The sequence below is a fragment of the Mustela nivalis genome (assembly GCF_964662115.1).
Source record: "Mustela nivalis genome assembly, chromosome: 10".
Taxonomy (NCBI): domain Eukaryota; kingdom Metazoa; phylum Chordata; class Mammalia; order Carnivora; family Mustelidae; genus Mustela; species Mustela nivalis.
This window is the reverse complement of record NC_139029.1, coordinates 34182604-34198776: the sequence shown is the minus strand read 5'-3', so window position 1 is coordinate 34198776 and position 16173 is coordinate 34182604. Positions and strand designations below refer to the sequence as shown.

General features: G+C 36.7%; 1 protein-coding gene across 22 annotated transcripts in view; it reads right to left on the bottom strand.

Moving 5' to 3' along the window:
• The window catches only part of MAST2 (microtubule associated serine/threonine kinase 2), a 210611-nt gene that overhangs the window by 37588 nt on the left and 156850 nt on the right, over positions 1–16173 (bottom strand). For all 22 annotated transcript variants that reach the window (XM_082687229.1, XM_082687216.1, XM_082687222.1 and 19 more), the window contains one exon: positions 175–250. In XM_082687229.1, coding sequence (XP_082543355.1) covers positions 175–250 — 76 coding nt within the window. The remainder of the gene's footprint in view (positions 1–174; positions 251–16173) is intronic.

Sequence of the window (16173 nt, the reverse complement as noted above, 5' to 3'; positions counted from 1 at the left end):
AGGCAAATACCTAGGGCATCTGGAAAGCAAAATTTGAACAAGATGAGGAAAGCAGGAAAGGAATGTTGATGGCTAACAGCCCAAGGCAGCGCCTTAAAGGAGGAAGCTAACATTTAACTGACATTCATGCAAATGCCACCCACACATTAGTCACAGGGTTTTCTATCAACTTACCTACGGGCAGGAACAAAGGAAAAGTGAGCAGGTGCATTTGGAGAGAAATTCCGGGGGCTATCCAAAGGACTGTTACCTGTGGGTGGGAAAAGGAAAAGAAACCCTCTGTAAAGTCTATTTCTGAGGAGGACTGTGGTGACCTTTAGGGAAGTATTCTCCCCGAGCACTGGCAATTAGCACTCAGGTGGTTATGTTTTCAGGCGTCATGAGTTCAACAATTCTCTTTGTAAAAAAGTTTGGTAGCCCATAGGTTTTTCCCTTGTTCCCAAGTTGCCTGTAACCATCTATGTCTCTCAGACATCCATTCTAGTTACAGCAGCAACTTGTCAATTTCCTGCCTTCCTAGGAACTCCTCAGGCTCCAATCTGCCTAGTTAAGTTAACCCAACTTTCCAAAGGCTTGAAGAATTCATCTGGTACAGATGCTTAAACATTTCTTGAAAGGCAACAGGGCTCCTTCCTGATCTAAAAGTCTTTTGGACATATATCTCTGCACACTGCATCCAAGGCTAACCCAGAAATATGCATGCTTAAGAGAAACTCAAGTTCGCCGGTGGGGACTTAGGATAGCAGCATTCCTTAAAAGAGACCAAACACAAGTCCCCCAAGTCTGCAAACATGCCCAGCCTCCTCATGGTATAGGAATTACCTCCATTCTCTTATTAGTTTTCACATGTTCCCTGTAACTTGCTAACATACAGTACAGAAGGTTCAAATAAAACATAGCTTACCTTTGCACTAGTCACAATAGTTCTTGAACCTAAGACTGCCATACTTCTCTGGCCTAACTTCCAGCTGGGGGTTAGTATTCAAAAGCTCCTAGCTGGCAGAAGCTGTCAATGTGTCTCTACCCAAAGGGCCATGTCAAAGTTAAGCCCCATACTACATGATGTGCTGAACTCTCTGCCAATCTCTGTCCACCTCCCCACTTCATACTCATTTTCTCACACAGCACCTCTGTATCATTTATCTTTATATAAATGCCTTTATATAAAGGCATTCTGAGGGCACCTGGTTGGCTCAGGCAGTGGAATGTGCAACTCTTGATCTCAGGGTTGTGGGTATAGCCCCAGGCTGGGCATACAGATTACTTAAAAATAAAATCTTTTAAAAGTAAAAATAAATAAATAAAGACACTCTCTATGGGAAAACTAATTAGGAGGAAGCATTTTCAGCTTCCACTTATCCCCTTGACTGGGAGCCTCAGTGAGGTACACAGCCTTATGTACTAGGTCTGCTCTCAACCTTGCCCCAACTCTGGGTTTCCCATGCTCTGTGTCTAGGATTATCTCTTATGATCTATTCTTACCTCCTGGCTAGCACAGGCTATCAGGGTGTGAGAGAAATGATCCACAGTAGTTGTTTCCATAGCCAGGCCTTAATAAGTATCAGGTCTCCTCAGAATTATCAAAGCCTTTAAAAAAAATGCTATTCTTTTAAAGTAATGGCACTCCAAAATTAACAAATATCTTCAGCTTGATCCTTGAGTGTAAAGCTAGTGCTTTTACACTAGCTTTTACACTAGTGCCCTTTTTTGGTTCCCCAAACTCCTCCGCTAAAGCCTCAAAGAAATCCCTAAACATGGGTATCCTACGAACAATGACTGCCCTTCCAAGGACCAGGTGCGGTGCTGGTTATGGGATAGAACATAAAGAATCTTTCAGGTGCTAACAGTAATGCTAGGGATTCAAAAAACATACATGTGTCAAAAATAACTCACACCAAGAGGAAAAATGTCCCTGCAAATCATCACCACCATCATCATCATCATTACCGCCACCATCACCATCATCATCAGAGCATCACTAAGCTATGAGATGACTTCAAGCAGCCTAATAATCCTTAAAGGAGGAGATAGTGAGGGATACAGAAAACATAGTTGAAGAAGTGATATTCAAGAGTCTCCAAGAACCCTCAGCATGAGAAAGATGAAGAAAACTACACCAAAACACATTATAATCAAATTGTTCAAAACACATGATAAAAATAAAAATCTTAAAAACAGTTGGGTGATAGGTGGGAAAGACATATACAGAGGAACAAAGATAAGGATTCTAGCAGATTTTTTATTAAAAACAATGTAAGAGTATCTTCAATAGCAGAACAATTTCTTCAAATTATGAAAAGAAAAACCCTACCAACCCAGATCTATACCCGGCTACTGTGTAATAAAGAATGTGATGGCTTTTGTCTCAGTTCCTGGGAAGGAGCATCATAATGTTGGAATTTCCCAAGTGACAGAAGTGTCTTTGATATTCATGATGGGGCCTGATACTTTATGCAAATGAGATGACTCAGGATGGTGGCTGGTCAATCTAGAAAACCAACCATGTGGTTAGAGGGTTTCTAACCACATGGTTGGTTTTCTAGATTGACCAGTGCCCTAAGCCATTTGATAACAGTTTGACCTCCAGGGAATGGAAGCGGGGGGGGGGGGGGCGCGAAAGGCTGAGTTTAATCACATATGCAACGAGTCCATCAATCATACCTATATAATGAACATTCTGGATACCAAAACGTCAGTGAACTTCCTGGCTATTACTCTGTAATATGCTATTACTCTGCATATTACAGAGTAATAGCCAGGAAGTAGCATATTGCTACATTATCAATATGCTGGGAGAAGGCCAAATCCAGGTATCATGGGGAGAACACACCAAAAACTTCACATGTGGGGTCATCCCAGACTACAATTTATGAGTCTCTTTTATGGGCTGGTTCTGATTTATATTCTTTTTGCTATAATAAAACTCTATTTTTAAGTATAATACTTTCCTGAGTTCTATGAGTCACTCTACTAAAATACTAAACCTGAAGAGGTAGTGGGAACCTTTGAATTTACATCCACTTCGTCAGAATTATGGGTGGCCTCGGAACCCCAAGCTTGCAGTTGGGTGTCTCAAGTAATGATAATTTTGTGGAGGGCTATGTCCAAAACCAAATCCAGAGTATGGCTTAATTCTGGGTAATCAGTGTTAAAAGTCATTGCACCAGTAAAAATATTTTTTAAAACCAAGGTGAAATAAATATCTTTTCAGATTAAAAAAAAAAAATCTTCAAGAACAGCAGACTGCACTGTAACTTAAAAAAAAAAAGTCCTTTAGGCAGAAAAAGATACCAAGTTAAAATATGGATCGACACAAAAGAATGAAGAAAAGTAGAAAATTTAACTATGTGGGAAAACAATTTTTTTGTTATTTAAATCTCTTTAAGAATAACAAATATTTAAACAAAAAAAATAATAAAGTAGTATGGTATTTACAACATGTGAGAATAAAAAGTTTGAAAGCAGCATCAGGTTATAAGAGGAAAAATCGAATGGTGTTATTCTTACACTATCTGTGAAGAGGTATAATATGATATATATTGCACATGTCAATGCAACTACCAAGTAACAGTTATAGCTCATAAGCCAATAAAGGATATAAAGTGGAATAAAAACCATTCGACCCCAAATAAAGCAGAAAAAGAGCAAAAAGAAGAAAAACAGATGGAACAATTATAACACAAGTAGGAAGATGACAGTTTTAAACCAAACCGTATCAACAAGAGTAAATATAAATCGTCTAAAAGCCCCAAATAAAAGGCAGAGATTGTCAGATTGGATTAAAAAGACCCTATTAAGGAAACTGAAGCCATATTGTAACTCCTGAAAAAAGAAAACTTAGTTTCGTGTGTCATACTGATAAATTCTATCAAGCATTTAAAGAAAAACTGGTACCTCTGCAATTTCTTCCAATAGAAGGGGAAAGAACACTTCCTAAACTCACTGTATAAGGCCAATATTACCCTAATACAGATACCAGAGAAGAACATTAGAAGGAAAGAAAACTATAGACCAGTATCTCTTATGGATATAGTTGTAAAATTCTCAACAAAACATTAGAAATATAAATTTTACAATGCATTAAAAACTACATACCACAATCAAGTGCAATTTACTCCAAGTATGCAGGATTGATCAGACATTTGAAAATCAATCACTATAATCCACAACCACAATAGACTAAAGAGAAAATATCCACATAATTGCATGAATTGATTCTGAAAAGGTATTTGACAAAATCTCAAACCCATTCCTGATAAAACTCTCAGCAAACTAGGAATAGAGAGGAACTTCCTCAACTTGAGCAAGAACATCTACAGAAGACATACTGCTAACATCAGACTTAATGGTGAGAAAGAGGATGCTTTCCCCTCAGGACTGGGAACAAGGCAAAAATGTCCCCTCTCACCAGTCCTACTCAACTCATACTGAACGCTGTAGTCAGTGCAATAAGATTTTTTAGAAATTTATTTATTAGAGAGAGAGAAAACGTGCACTCATGAGAGCGGGGGAGGGGCGGAGGGAGAGGGAATCCGAAGCAAATTCCAAAATGAGCACGGAGCCCCACCTGGGACTCCATCTAACAACCATGAGTTTATGACCCGAGCCAAAACTAAAGGTCAGATGCTTAACAGACTGAGCCACCCACATGCCCTGCAATAAGAAAGAAAGTAAAGGTAAATACACTGGGAAAGAATAAATAAAATTATCTCTGTTTGTGGATGATAGGATTGTCTATATAAAGATTAAAAAATTAAATGGAGAATCAAAGAAGAAGAAATAAAGAACTGAATCAAAGTACTGAAGAAGAAGAAAAAGAAAAAGAAGAAAGCAAAAAAAATCACTGCTGGAACTAATAAGCAAATACAGCAAAGTCACAGGATACAAGGCTAATATACAAGTCAATTGCTTTGCTTTATACCAGCAATGAACAACTGGTACTTGAAATTAGAAACTATACACAAGGGGCGCCTGGGTGACACAGTTGGTGAAGCGTCTGATTTTGGCTCAGCAGTTCATGACCTCGGGGTCCTGGGATCCAGGCCCATGTCAGGCCTCCTGCTCAGCGGGGAGTCTGCTTATCCCTCTGCCCCTCACTCCGCTCGCGCTCTTTCTTTCTCTCTCTCTCTCAAAAAAACAAAAACAAAAAACTATCTTTTAAAAAAATACACAAGACAATTAACTTTAACATAAAAATGAAATATGTATAAATCTAACAAAATATATACACTATATTCTGCAAATTATAATAATGAAAGAAATTGAAGACCTAAATAAATGAAGTACTGCATGTTCATGAATTGGAAGATTCAATATTGCTAAGATGTCAATTATTCCCAACTTGATCTACAGATTCAATGCAATTTCAATCAGAATCTCAGCAAGCTCATCTCTAATGTTTATATGGAAAGGAAAAATAACCAGAAAAGTAACATAATACTGAAGAACAAAGTTGGAGGACTGATATTATGTGACTTTGAAACTCCATTATAAAACTCAACATCCCTAGTCATCAGAGAAATGCAAATCAAAACCACAATGAGATATCACCTCACACCAGTCAGAATGGCTAAAATTAACAACACAAGAAACAACAGGTGTTGACAAGGATGTGGAAGAAAAAAAAACTGTCATGCACTGTTGGTGGGAATGCAAACTGCTACAGCCACTGGAAAAGAGTATGGGATTCCTCAAAAAATTAAAAATAGAATTACCATAATCCAGCAATCCTACTACTGGGTACTTACCTAAGAATATGAAAACACTAATTTGAAAAGATATATGTACCTCTCTATATTTGTTGTAGCATTATTTACAATAGCCAAAATGTGGAGGCAATCCAAGCACTGTTTACCAAGAGATGAATGGATAAAGATGAGGTATAAACAATGGAATATTACTCAGCCATAAAAAAAGGAAAGAAATCTTCCCATCAGCAACAATATGAATGGATCTATGGGGTATAATGTTAGATGAAATAATCAGAGAAAAATACCATATAATTTCACCCATATGAGGAAATTAAGATATAAACAAAGAAAAACAGAGACAAACAAAAAAAGAGACTCTTTTTTTTTTTTTTTCTTTTTAAAGAGACTCTTAAATACAGAGAATACACAGGTGGTTATCAGGGCTGGGGGGAGATGAGTGGGATGATGGGTGAAACAGGTGAAGGGGACTGAAGAGAACACTTATTGTGATGAATACAGAGTAAGGTATAGAATTATTGAATCACTATATTATATACCCAAAACTAGTATGACACTGCATGTTAATTATACTGGAATTTTAAAAAACCTCACTAAAAAGTTACAGTGATCAAGACAATGTGGTATTGGTGAAAGAACAGACATAGAGATCAATAAAATGGAACAGAGCATACAGAAACAAACTCAACTGTAGTCAATTGATATATGACAAGAGAACAAAGACGTTTGAAGGAGAAAGGACAGTCTTTTCAATGAATGGTGCTGGAACAATTAATCATCTATATGCAAAAAAAGGGCATCTAGACACAACCTTTCACAAAAACTAACTCAACATTGATAATGTAAATGATCCTAATGTAATATTTGCATAAATGTAAAACACAAAACTTCTAGAAGATAATAAAGGAGAAAATCAAGGTGATGTTGGCTTTGGTGATAACCGTTACGATATGAAACCAAAAGCACAATCAATGGAAGAAAAAAAAAGTGGACTGCATGAAAAGTAAAAACTTCTGCTCTACAAGAGACATTATTAAGAGAGGGGTGCCTGGGTGCCTCAGTCTGTTAAGCGTCTGCCCTCAGCTTAGGTCATGATCAACTTCTCCCTCTCCCTCTGCTGCTGCGTCTAACAAACAAAATCTTTAAAAAAATAAAAACAAAAAACAAGCAAAAACCACACTGCTGGGGTATGCCAAGTGAAACAGCAGCCTAATGAAATAACTCCAAATGGCCAAAGCTAGAACAATTTGAAACAAAATGAATTATTAATAGATTACAAACATTTATATAATATTACATTATATTCTAATGCTATAAAAGTTATACTATGAAATAAATGTCTATGGATCATATTGTTTATGACATAAATGATTAAACAAATTCATAAATGGGGGAAGAGACAAACTGATAGGATATAGAACACCTGAAAAACACTATCAACCTACTTGACCTAACTAATACTTAACAGAAAAAAAGCAGAATATACGTTCTTTTCAAGTGAACTTGGAACATTTACTAAGAATAATCATATTCTGGACCATAAAACAAGATTCAACAAACTTAAAAGAATTCCAGACAAATATGATATTGATTAAAAATTAGTAACAGAAGGATCTCAGGAAGATCTCCAAATCTGTGGAATCTAAACAACATACTTCTGAATAACTGAAAGAAATCAAAAAGCAAATTAGAAAAATACTTTAAACGAAACAAAAATTAAAACCTAACATCTGAAACCGCTTAAACAGTTCTTACAGGGAAAACTGTATCACTAAGTACTTATATTAAAAAAGAAGGACTAAATTCAGTGACCTAAATTTCTATCTTAAATTAGAAAAAAGAAAGCAAATGAAACTCAGAATAAAGGAAATCACAAAAATCATAGGAGAAACCAATAAAAAAAAACACAACAGAGAAAATTAATAAAACCATACACAGATTTTAGAGTAATAAACTACAGACAGACTGATTAGGAAAAAGAGAAAGAAAACACAAATTACCAACATCAGGAATGAGAGAGGTGATATCCTACAGATTCTAGAGATATCAAAATAATAAGGCAATGTTATGAACAACTTTATATCAACTGGCAACTTAAATGAAACTGAAAATTGAAAATTTTCTTCAAATGCAAACTACCAAGGCTCATTCACAAATAAATAGGTTACCTAAATAGCCCTGTAATCTATTACAGAAATTAAATTTATTATTTAAAACATACACTAAAGACAATTCCAGGCCCCATAGCTTCACTGGACAAGTCTACCAAACATTCAAGGAAATGTTTGTACATAAATTCTTCCAGAAAATTGATTCTTTCCAACTCATTCCATGAGGCAGATGTATCTGTTTTAATAAATGGCATCATTTTTGTCAATAAAATCACATACAAATGGGAACATTTCCAAATATCCATTTCCAAAATGCTCTCTCCATGGCACAATTTTTTTTTTTAAAAGATTTTATTTATTTATTTGTCAGAGAGAGAGCGAGCGAGCGGGAGCACAGGCAGACAGAATGGCAGGCAGAGTCAGAGGGAGAAGCAGGCTCCCTGCGGAGCAAGGAGCCCGATGTGGGACTTGATCCCAGGACGCTGAGCCGAAGGCAGCTGCTTAACCAACTAAGCCACCCAGGCGTCCCATGGCACAAATTTTCTTTCAAAATGAAGCTATTTTTTCACTCACTGCTACACGTTACCTCCACCTTGAACAGATAGACTAAGTGTATTTGTCACTGCTGCCCACTTCCCACCTCAACTTCTAGGCAGCATACTACTGAAAAGCACTTGTTAGCACAGACAAGTTCTGCAAATTTGGAAGACTTGACATTTTGTAAAAGAAAACTGCTACAACATTTAGTTTGACCATTCTTTTAAGTAATTTGCCATAAGACAACCAGTAAATTTCCTTCTTACACAAACCATTTCAAAGGCTCCCTCCACACTGTATTACAAGTTTCTGTACAAATGCACTTGTAAGAGACCAAACTGGTGGTTACCAGGGTGGGGAGATGGATTAAAAAGGTGAGCAGATGGAGAGTACATACTTATTCTGATGAACACTAAATGTACAGAATTGCTGAATCATATTGTACACCTGAACCTAATTTAACACTGTACACTAATATTGGAATTTAAAAGAGACTTAAGTAATAGCAAAAACTTGGGGGAGGTGTGGAAGTGCACCTGTAAGCTGCAATATGCTCAAGGAAAATGGTGACTGAGAATGTAGAGAACTCAACTCTGTTCATGGTAGGTTATGTACAGTTTATGACACAGGCTAACAGATGGGTCTAATGTGGGTAGTACCTATGTGGATCCATACTTAAATGCTAGTAAACCCTGATTTAATTTTCATTTTTCATGGTAAAAAAAAAAGTTTTCATATTTCCCCCCATGCCCGAATGGATGGTATTTAGAGAACAACTTTGGTGAATGCTGTTATTCAAAAACTCTAAGTAGCAGAATGATGGGTAAAAAGTGATATATTAGGGAAAAAGTCCAGTTTCAAAATTTAGAATGGACTAAGTAGAAAGAAAAAAGGAGTTAGGGAGTTTCTTCGATAAGTCAAATGAAAGGTGATAAGGGCCTTCATAAGACCATAAAAAAGTCAGAATGTATTCACCCAAAGTGAGTTTATCAAAGGTTTTTTTCTGTGTTTTTTCTTCTCCCTACCCCAGCTTTTTCCAAGTCTTAAAGAAGATACAGTAGATACATACCATGGAATATTACTTGGCCATAAAAAAGAAAGAAACCTTGCCATTTGCAACAACATGGATGGAGCTAAAGAATATGCTAAGCAAAGTAAGTCAGAGAAAGACAAATACCACACAATTTCACTCATATATGGAATTTAAGAAACAAAACAAATGAGCAAAGGGGGAAAAAGAGAGAGAGAGAAAGGCAAACCAAGAAACAGACCCTTAACTATGAAGAATGTATAGTTACCAGAGGGGATGTAGGTAGGGGGATGGGTTAAATAGGTGATGGGGATTAAGGAGTGCACTTGTCACAATGAATACGGAAGTGGTTGAATCACTACACTGTACACCCAAAACTAATATTACACTCTATGTTAATTAACTGGAATGTAAATAAAAACTAAAAAAAGAAATAAGAAGATTAAGATTGTTAGAATATTGAAATTTTGAAGCAAATATTTAATTATTAAAAATCACATTATTCAGAAGAACTCTTCAAAAAAACAACAACAACAACAACAAAAAAAAACCTCTTTCTTAAAAACGGCCAGAAATGGATAAACAGGACAAAAAAAATCTCATCAAGGGGTGCCTGGGTGGCTCAGTGGGTTAAAGCCTCTGGCTTCAGCTTAGGTCATGATCCCAGGGTCCTGGGATCGAACCCCACATTGGGCTCTATGCTCAGCGGGGAGCCTGCTTCCCTTCCTCTCTCTCTGCCTGCCTCTCTGACTACTTGTGATCTCTGTCAAATAATAAATAAAATCTTAAAAAAAAAAAATCTCATCAAGACAGAAAACTCAGCAGCCTATAAGGCAGGCTTTTTTCAACTTTACCAAGCAGTTTAGCAGTTGCAAGAGATAGTTCAAAGGCAAAGAGTCATCCATGCCAGAGAAATAAGTTATAATGAAACATGTAAACAAAAAGAACAGGGAATATCCCTAGCCATTAGCGAAATACAAATCAAAACCACAATGAGTTACCACATTACACCAGTCAGAATAGCTTAAATTAACAAGATAGGGAACAACAAATGTTGGTGAGGATGTGGAGAAAGGGGAATCCTCTTATACTGCTGGTGGGAATACAAGCTGGTATAGCCACTCTGGAAAACAGTATGGAGGTTCCTCAAGATGGTAAAAATAGAGTTACCCTGCTACCTAGCAATTGTACTACTGGGTATCTACCCCAAAGATACAGATATACTGAAAAGGGTACTTACACCCCAATGTTCATAGTAGCAATGTCCACAACAGCCAAACTGTGGGAGAAGCCAAGATGCCCTTCAACAGGTGAATGGATAAAGAAGATGTGGCTCATATATACAATGGAATATTACTCAGTCATTAGAAAGGATGAATACCCACCATTTATATCAACATGGATGGAACTGGAGGATATTGACTTTCAAATCAAAACTACAACTCAATGTATATCAGGTCATTGTGCTGTATACTTTAAAGGTCTTACAATTTTATTTATCAGTTATACCTTAATGAGACTGAAAAAAATATAAAATTCACTTGGAATTAATTCCTGTAAAGAGTTAAATCTTTCAATTTCTCCATATGGACATATAATTGCCCCAGTGTTACTTTCATCATAAATCAAGGGTCCATATAGGCATAGATTTGCCTCTGGGATCTCCTTTTTCCTTCCCTTACATTGATTCTTCAATATTCTTTATTTAAGCTAAGGGCATTATTACTCATTAATCACCCAAGCAGGAAATCTGGAGATAATTGATTCTAATCCCTGCTTATTTAACTTCATTAATTTTTCTCATATTCAAATACTTTCTCCATTTCTGACATTCCCTTACATCTTGATAACCTCAATGGTCTCCTAACTGGTCTTGCAACTGCCAGTGTATCCTTGCTTTTGTACTCCCAAGCACCTTGTACATATATTTAATACAGCCCTTAACGTATTTACTAGGTAAAATTTGACTGCTCTCGGAATACACAGCTTCCCCTGAAGTTCTTTTGAGTAGTAAGTGTTTGCTTTCACACATCCCTTTGCATCAAGCCCTAGCAAGCCCTAGAAGTGGGGTAGGTATTCTGCCGACTCCTTAAGTTCTCTTTCAGGTATTCTCCAGCCTAATGCATTGAAATACCCATATCAGTATTTAGAAGGCATCCCAAACTTAATATACTTAAGGGTCTCAAGGATTAGAGATCTTGGAATCAAATGTTTGGTCTGGGAGGGTTGAGGTTTCTAGATGACACAGGTAGAAAGACTGGAGGTGCTTGGAGAGCAGCAAGAAAAATGAAACTAAAATTATGCACACATGGTCTAAGTAACTGTGGTACTATGGAAGAAAAGCTCACTGGAAGACAGGAGTTCAAACAACTGAACAATCAACGAGTGTAATCAAAACATCAAGAATAGCAGGAGTCAGGGGTGCCCAGGTGGCTCAGTTATTAAGCGTTTGCCTTCAACTCTGGTCATGATCCCAGGGTCCTGGAATCAGGCCCCACACTGGGCCCCCTGCTCAGCAGGAAGCCTGCCTCCCTCTCTCCCACTCCCCCTGCCTGTATTCCCTCTTTCACTGTCTCTCTCTCTTTCTGTGTCAAATAAATAAAATCTTTTAAAAAACCCTAGGAGTTAGAGGTGAAGAGTAACAGAGTTAAAAGCTAAGATATTTAAAACTGCAATGATGGGTAGTGATAGAATTTAATAGTATAAGATTCAAAGTTTGGGGGTGCCTGGGTGGCTCAGTGGGTTAAGCGTCTGCCTTCAGCTCAGGTCATGATCTCAGGATCCTGGGATAGAGCCCTGCATTGTCTCTCTGCCCAGCGGGGGGCTTTCTTCCCACTCCACCTCTGCCTGCCTCTCTGCCTACTTATGATGTCTCTCTGTCAAATAAATAAAATCTTTTTAAAAACGATTCAAAGTTTGGGGACATTAAGAAAGAGAATAATGAAAAGATAAGGAGAACAACTTCCTCTTCCTTTCAGGTCCAATGGTATAAGGTCATGGGATAGGTAAGAGCTAACACTTGAGAGGGCTGCAGGACAATCTGTTCTCACCTCTCCCTCTCCTACAAGATTGCATTAGAACAAGACTGAGCATAGAGGAGATTTTGCTGATAATAAACTCCAGAGGGTACACTAGAAGGGTTTCAAGAGTCAGAGAGTGTTAAGAAAAAAGGACAAGACAGGGAATATTCAGAGATTTCTGGGAATTAAGAGTGTAGGAGATGGGAGAGGGGGGTGCCAGGGGATTCCTGTAGTGATTGACAGTAACAGGAATGAAGGATAATGAAATTAGCCCTAGTGGATTCAAGGAAGATAGAGTGAGGAGGCTGTAAGTGTTAGGGAGTAAAGAGGAATGAATTATTGAGGCTTGCTCCAAAGGTTCAAGGAAGTCACCCTCTAAGTCCCAGTATACTAGTTTAAAATCAGGTGATATTTAAACATCTATAAATCTGCATGACCACAGATCTATTAATCTTATCCCAAAAATTTATACAGTATATTCCATGACTCAGCAATTCCACATTTACATACACAGAGAATCTGTAAAGACATAATTGAACTCTGTAGCACCATCAATCATCTAGACATAAGTGACATCTATGGACTAAATCCAATGACAGCAGAACACACATTCTTCTCAAGATCACACAGAGCATTCATCAAAGACACACCACATTCTGGGCCATAAAGCACATCTGAACAAATTTAAAAGAACAGAAATCATAAAATGTCTACTTTCAGATCATAATGGAATTAAATTAGCAATCAAGAACAGAAGATAACTGGAAAATGGCAGAATACTTGGAGATTAAAAACACACCTTAAATTAATACATAGGTCAAAAAAGAAATCTCAAGATAAATAAATTAATACATTAAAAATATTTTTAACTAAATGAAGATGAAGTTACAGCTTGCCTAAATTTGTTAAGTGCAGTGAAACACAGCTTTGAAAGTCATAGCATGAATTATTTTATATATCATATATATATATATACTATATATATATAGTATATACTATATATATATATATAGTATTAGCATATATTAGGAAGAAGATCTAAAATTAATCATCTAAGCCTCCACCTTAAGGAACTAAAAAAAGAGAAAATTAAGACTAAAGTAAATAAAAGATATAATAAATACTGGAGGAGAAATCAATGAATTCAAAAACAGGAAATCAACAGAGAAAAATCAACAAAACTAAAAGCTGGGTCTTTGAGAAAACCAACAAAATGGATAAACCTCCAACCAGGCTAAGAAAAATAAAAGACACAAATCACTAATGTTAGAAATTAAAGGGACAGGACTACAGATTCCATGGATATGAAGAGGAAAATAAAACAATGTTATGAATAGCTCTGCATCCATAGAAATGAAAACCTAGGTTAAATAGGCCAATTCCTTAAAAAAAAAAAAAAAAAAAAAAAAAAGAGCTACCAAAGCTCAGGCAAAAAATAGATAATCCAAATAGGCTTAAAGAAATTTAATCCATAATTAATAGCCTTCCAAAACAGAAAGCACCAGGCCTAGTTGTGTTCAATAATGAATTCTATCAAACATTTAGTAAGAAATTATACCAATTCTCCACAATCTCCTCCAGAAGATAGAAGCAGGGGGAACTTACTCTATGAGGCCACCATTATCCTAATACCCAACCAGACAAAGATGGTACAAGAAAAAAAAAAAACAAAAACAAAAAACTTTAGACCATTATCTCTCAAGATAGATGTAAAATCCTCCAAAAAATATTAGCAAATCAAACCAACAATGCCTGAAAGGAATTATACACCATAACTAACGGGATTTATCCCAGGTATGCAAGACTGGTTCAATATTGCACAATCAACTAACATGACCATCAAATCAACAAGCTAAAGAAGCAAAATCTAATGATCATGTCAACAGATTCAGAAAAAGCTTCTGACAAAATCCAAAACTCATTCATGGTTCTAAAACCTCTCAACAAATTAGGAATGGAAGGAAAGTTCCTCAACTTGATAAAGAACCTTTACAAACAGCTAATATCATACCTAATGGTGAGAAACTTGAAGCTTTTCCACCAAGTGGTACCTTCTAATCACTGGTTCTCAACACTGCAGTGGAAGTCCTAGCTCATACAATAAGACTAGTAAATAAAAGGTATAGAAAGGGGTACTCAATATTGTCAAGATGTCATTTCTTCCTAACTTAATCTATGGATTCAACACAATCCCAACCAAAATCCCAGCAAATTATTTTGTAGATGTTGACAAACTGATTCTGAAGTTTATATGAAGAAGCAAAAGACCCAAAATAGCCAACTTAATATTGAAGAAAAAGAACAAAGTTGGAGAAATAATGCTACCCAACTTCAAGAGTTACTATAAAGCTATGGTAATCAAGACTGGATGGTACTTAAAAAAAAAAAAAAAAGACTGTATGATACTAGATAAAGAAAAGACAAATTAATGGAACAGAATAGAGACAGAACAAATAGGCAGAAACAGACTCACATAAATATAGTCAACTGATTGTTGACAAAGGAGAAAAGCAACAAAACAAAATGAAAAAACCCAGTCTTTTCAACAAATAGTGCTGGAACAACTGGACAACCACATGCAAAAACTGAATCTACAGACCTTCATAAAAATTAACTAAAAATGGATCACAGACCTAAACATAAGATGCAAAACTATAAACCTTTTAGAAGGTAACATTGGAGAAAACCTTTATGACCCTGGGTATGGCAATGACATGTTATTTACTTTTTTAAAAGATTTTTTATTTATTTATTTTTGAGAGAGAGAGAGAGACAAAAAGAGAGAGAAAGTGTGAGCATGAGTGGAGAAGAGGTGCAGAGGAAGAAACAGACTCTCTATTGAGCAGGGAGCCTGATGTGGGGCTCAATCCCAGGACCCCAGCCAGGGTCATGACCCGAGCCGAAATCAAGAGTTGGATGCTTAACTGAATGAACCACCCAAGCACACTGACAATGACACTTTAGACACAACACCAGGGGTGCCTGGGTGGCTCAACTGGTTAAGCGTCCAGCTCTTGATTTCAGCTCAGGGTCATGAGATCGAGTCCCACATCAGGCTCTGCACTGGGCATGGAGCCTGCTAAAACTTTCTCTCTCCCTCTCCCTCTGTCCCTCCTCTCCTGCATGTGTGCCCACTCCCTCATTCATTCATAAAAAAATATAGACACACCACCAAAGGCAGGATCCACTAAAGAAATAATTAAGTTGGTTTTCTTTAAAATTAAAACCTTCTGCTATGCAAAAGAGAATTAAAAAACAAGCTGAAGACTAGGAAAACATATCTGCAAAAGCCATCTGATAAAAGACTATTATCAAAAATATACAAAGAACATTTAAAATTCAACTATAAGAAAAGAAACTACCTGATTTTAAAACATGCAAAAGATGTGAACAGACATCTCACAAAAAAGATGGCAAGTAAGCATATGAAAAGATGTTCAACATCATATGACTTAGGGATATGAAAACTGAAACGAGATACCACTACAAACCTATTAGAATAGCCAAATTCCAAAACACTGTTAACACCAAATGCTGGTGAGGATGTGGAGCAACAGGAACTCTCATTCATTGCTGGTGGGAGTGCAAAATGGTACTTGGGAAGACAGTTTGTCAGGTTCTTAAAACTAAACATACCCTTAATCATATCATCAGAGCAATCAAGCTCTGTGGTATTTATCCAAATGAACTGAACATTAATGTCCACAAAAAATCTTCCAGAGATATTTACCACAGCTTTATTCAAGCTGCCAAATTTGGAAGCCACC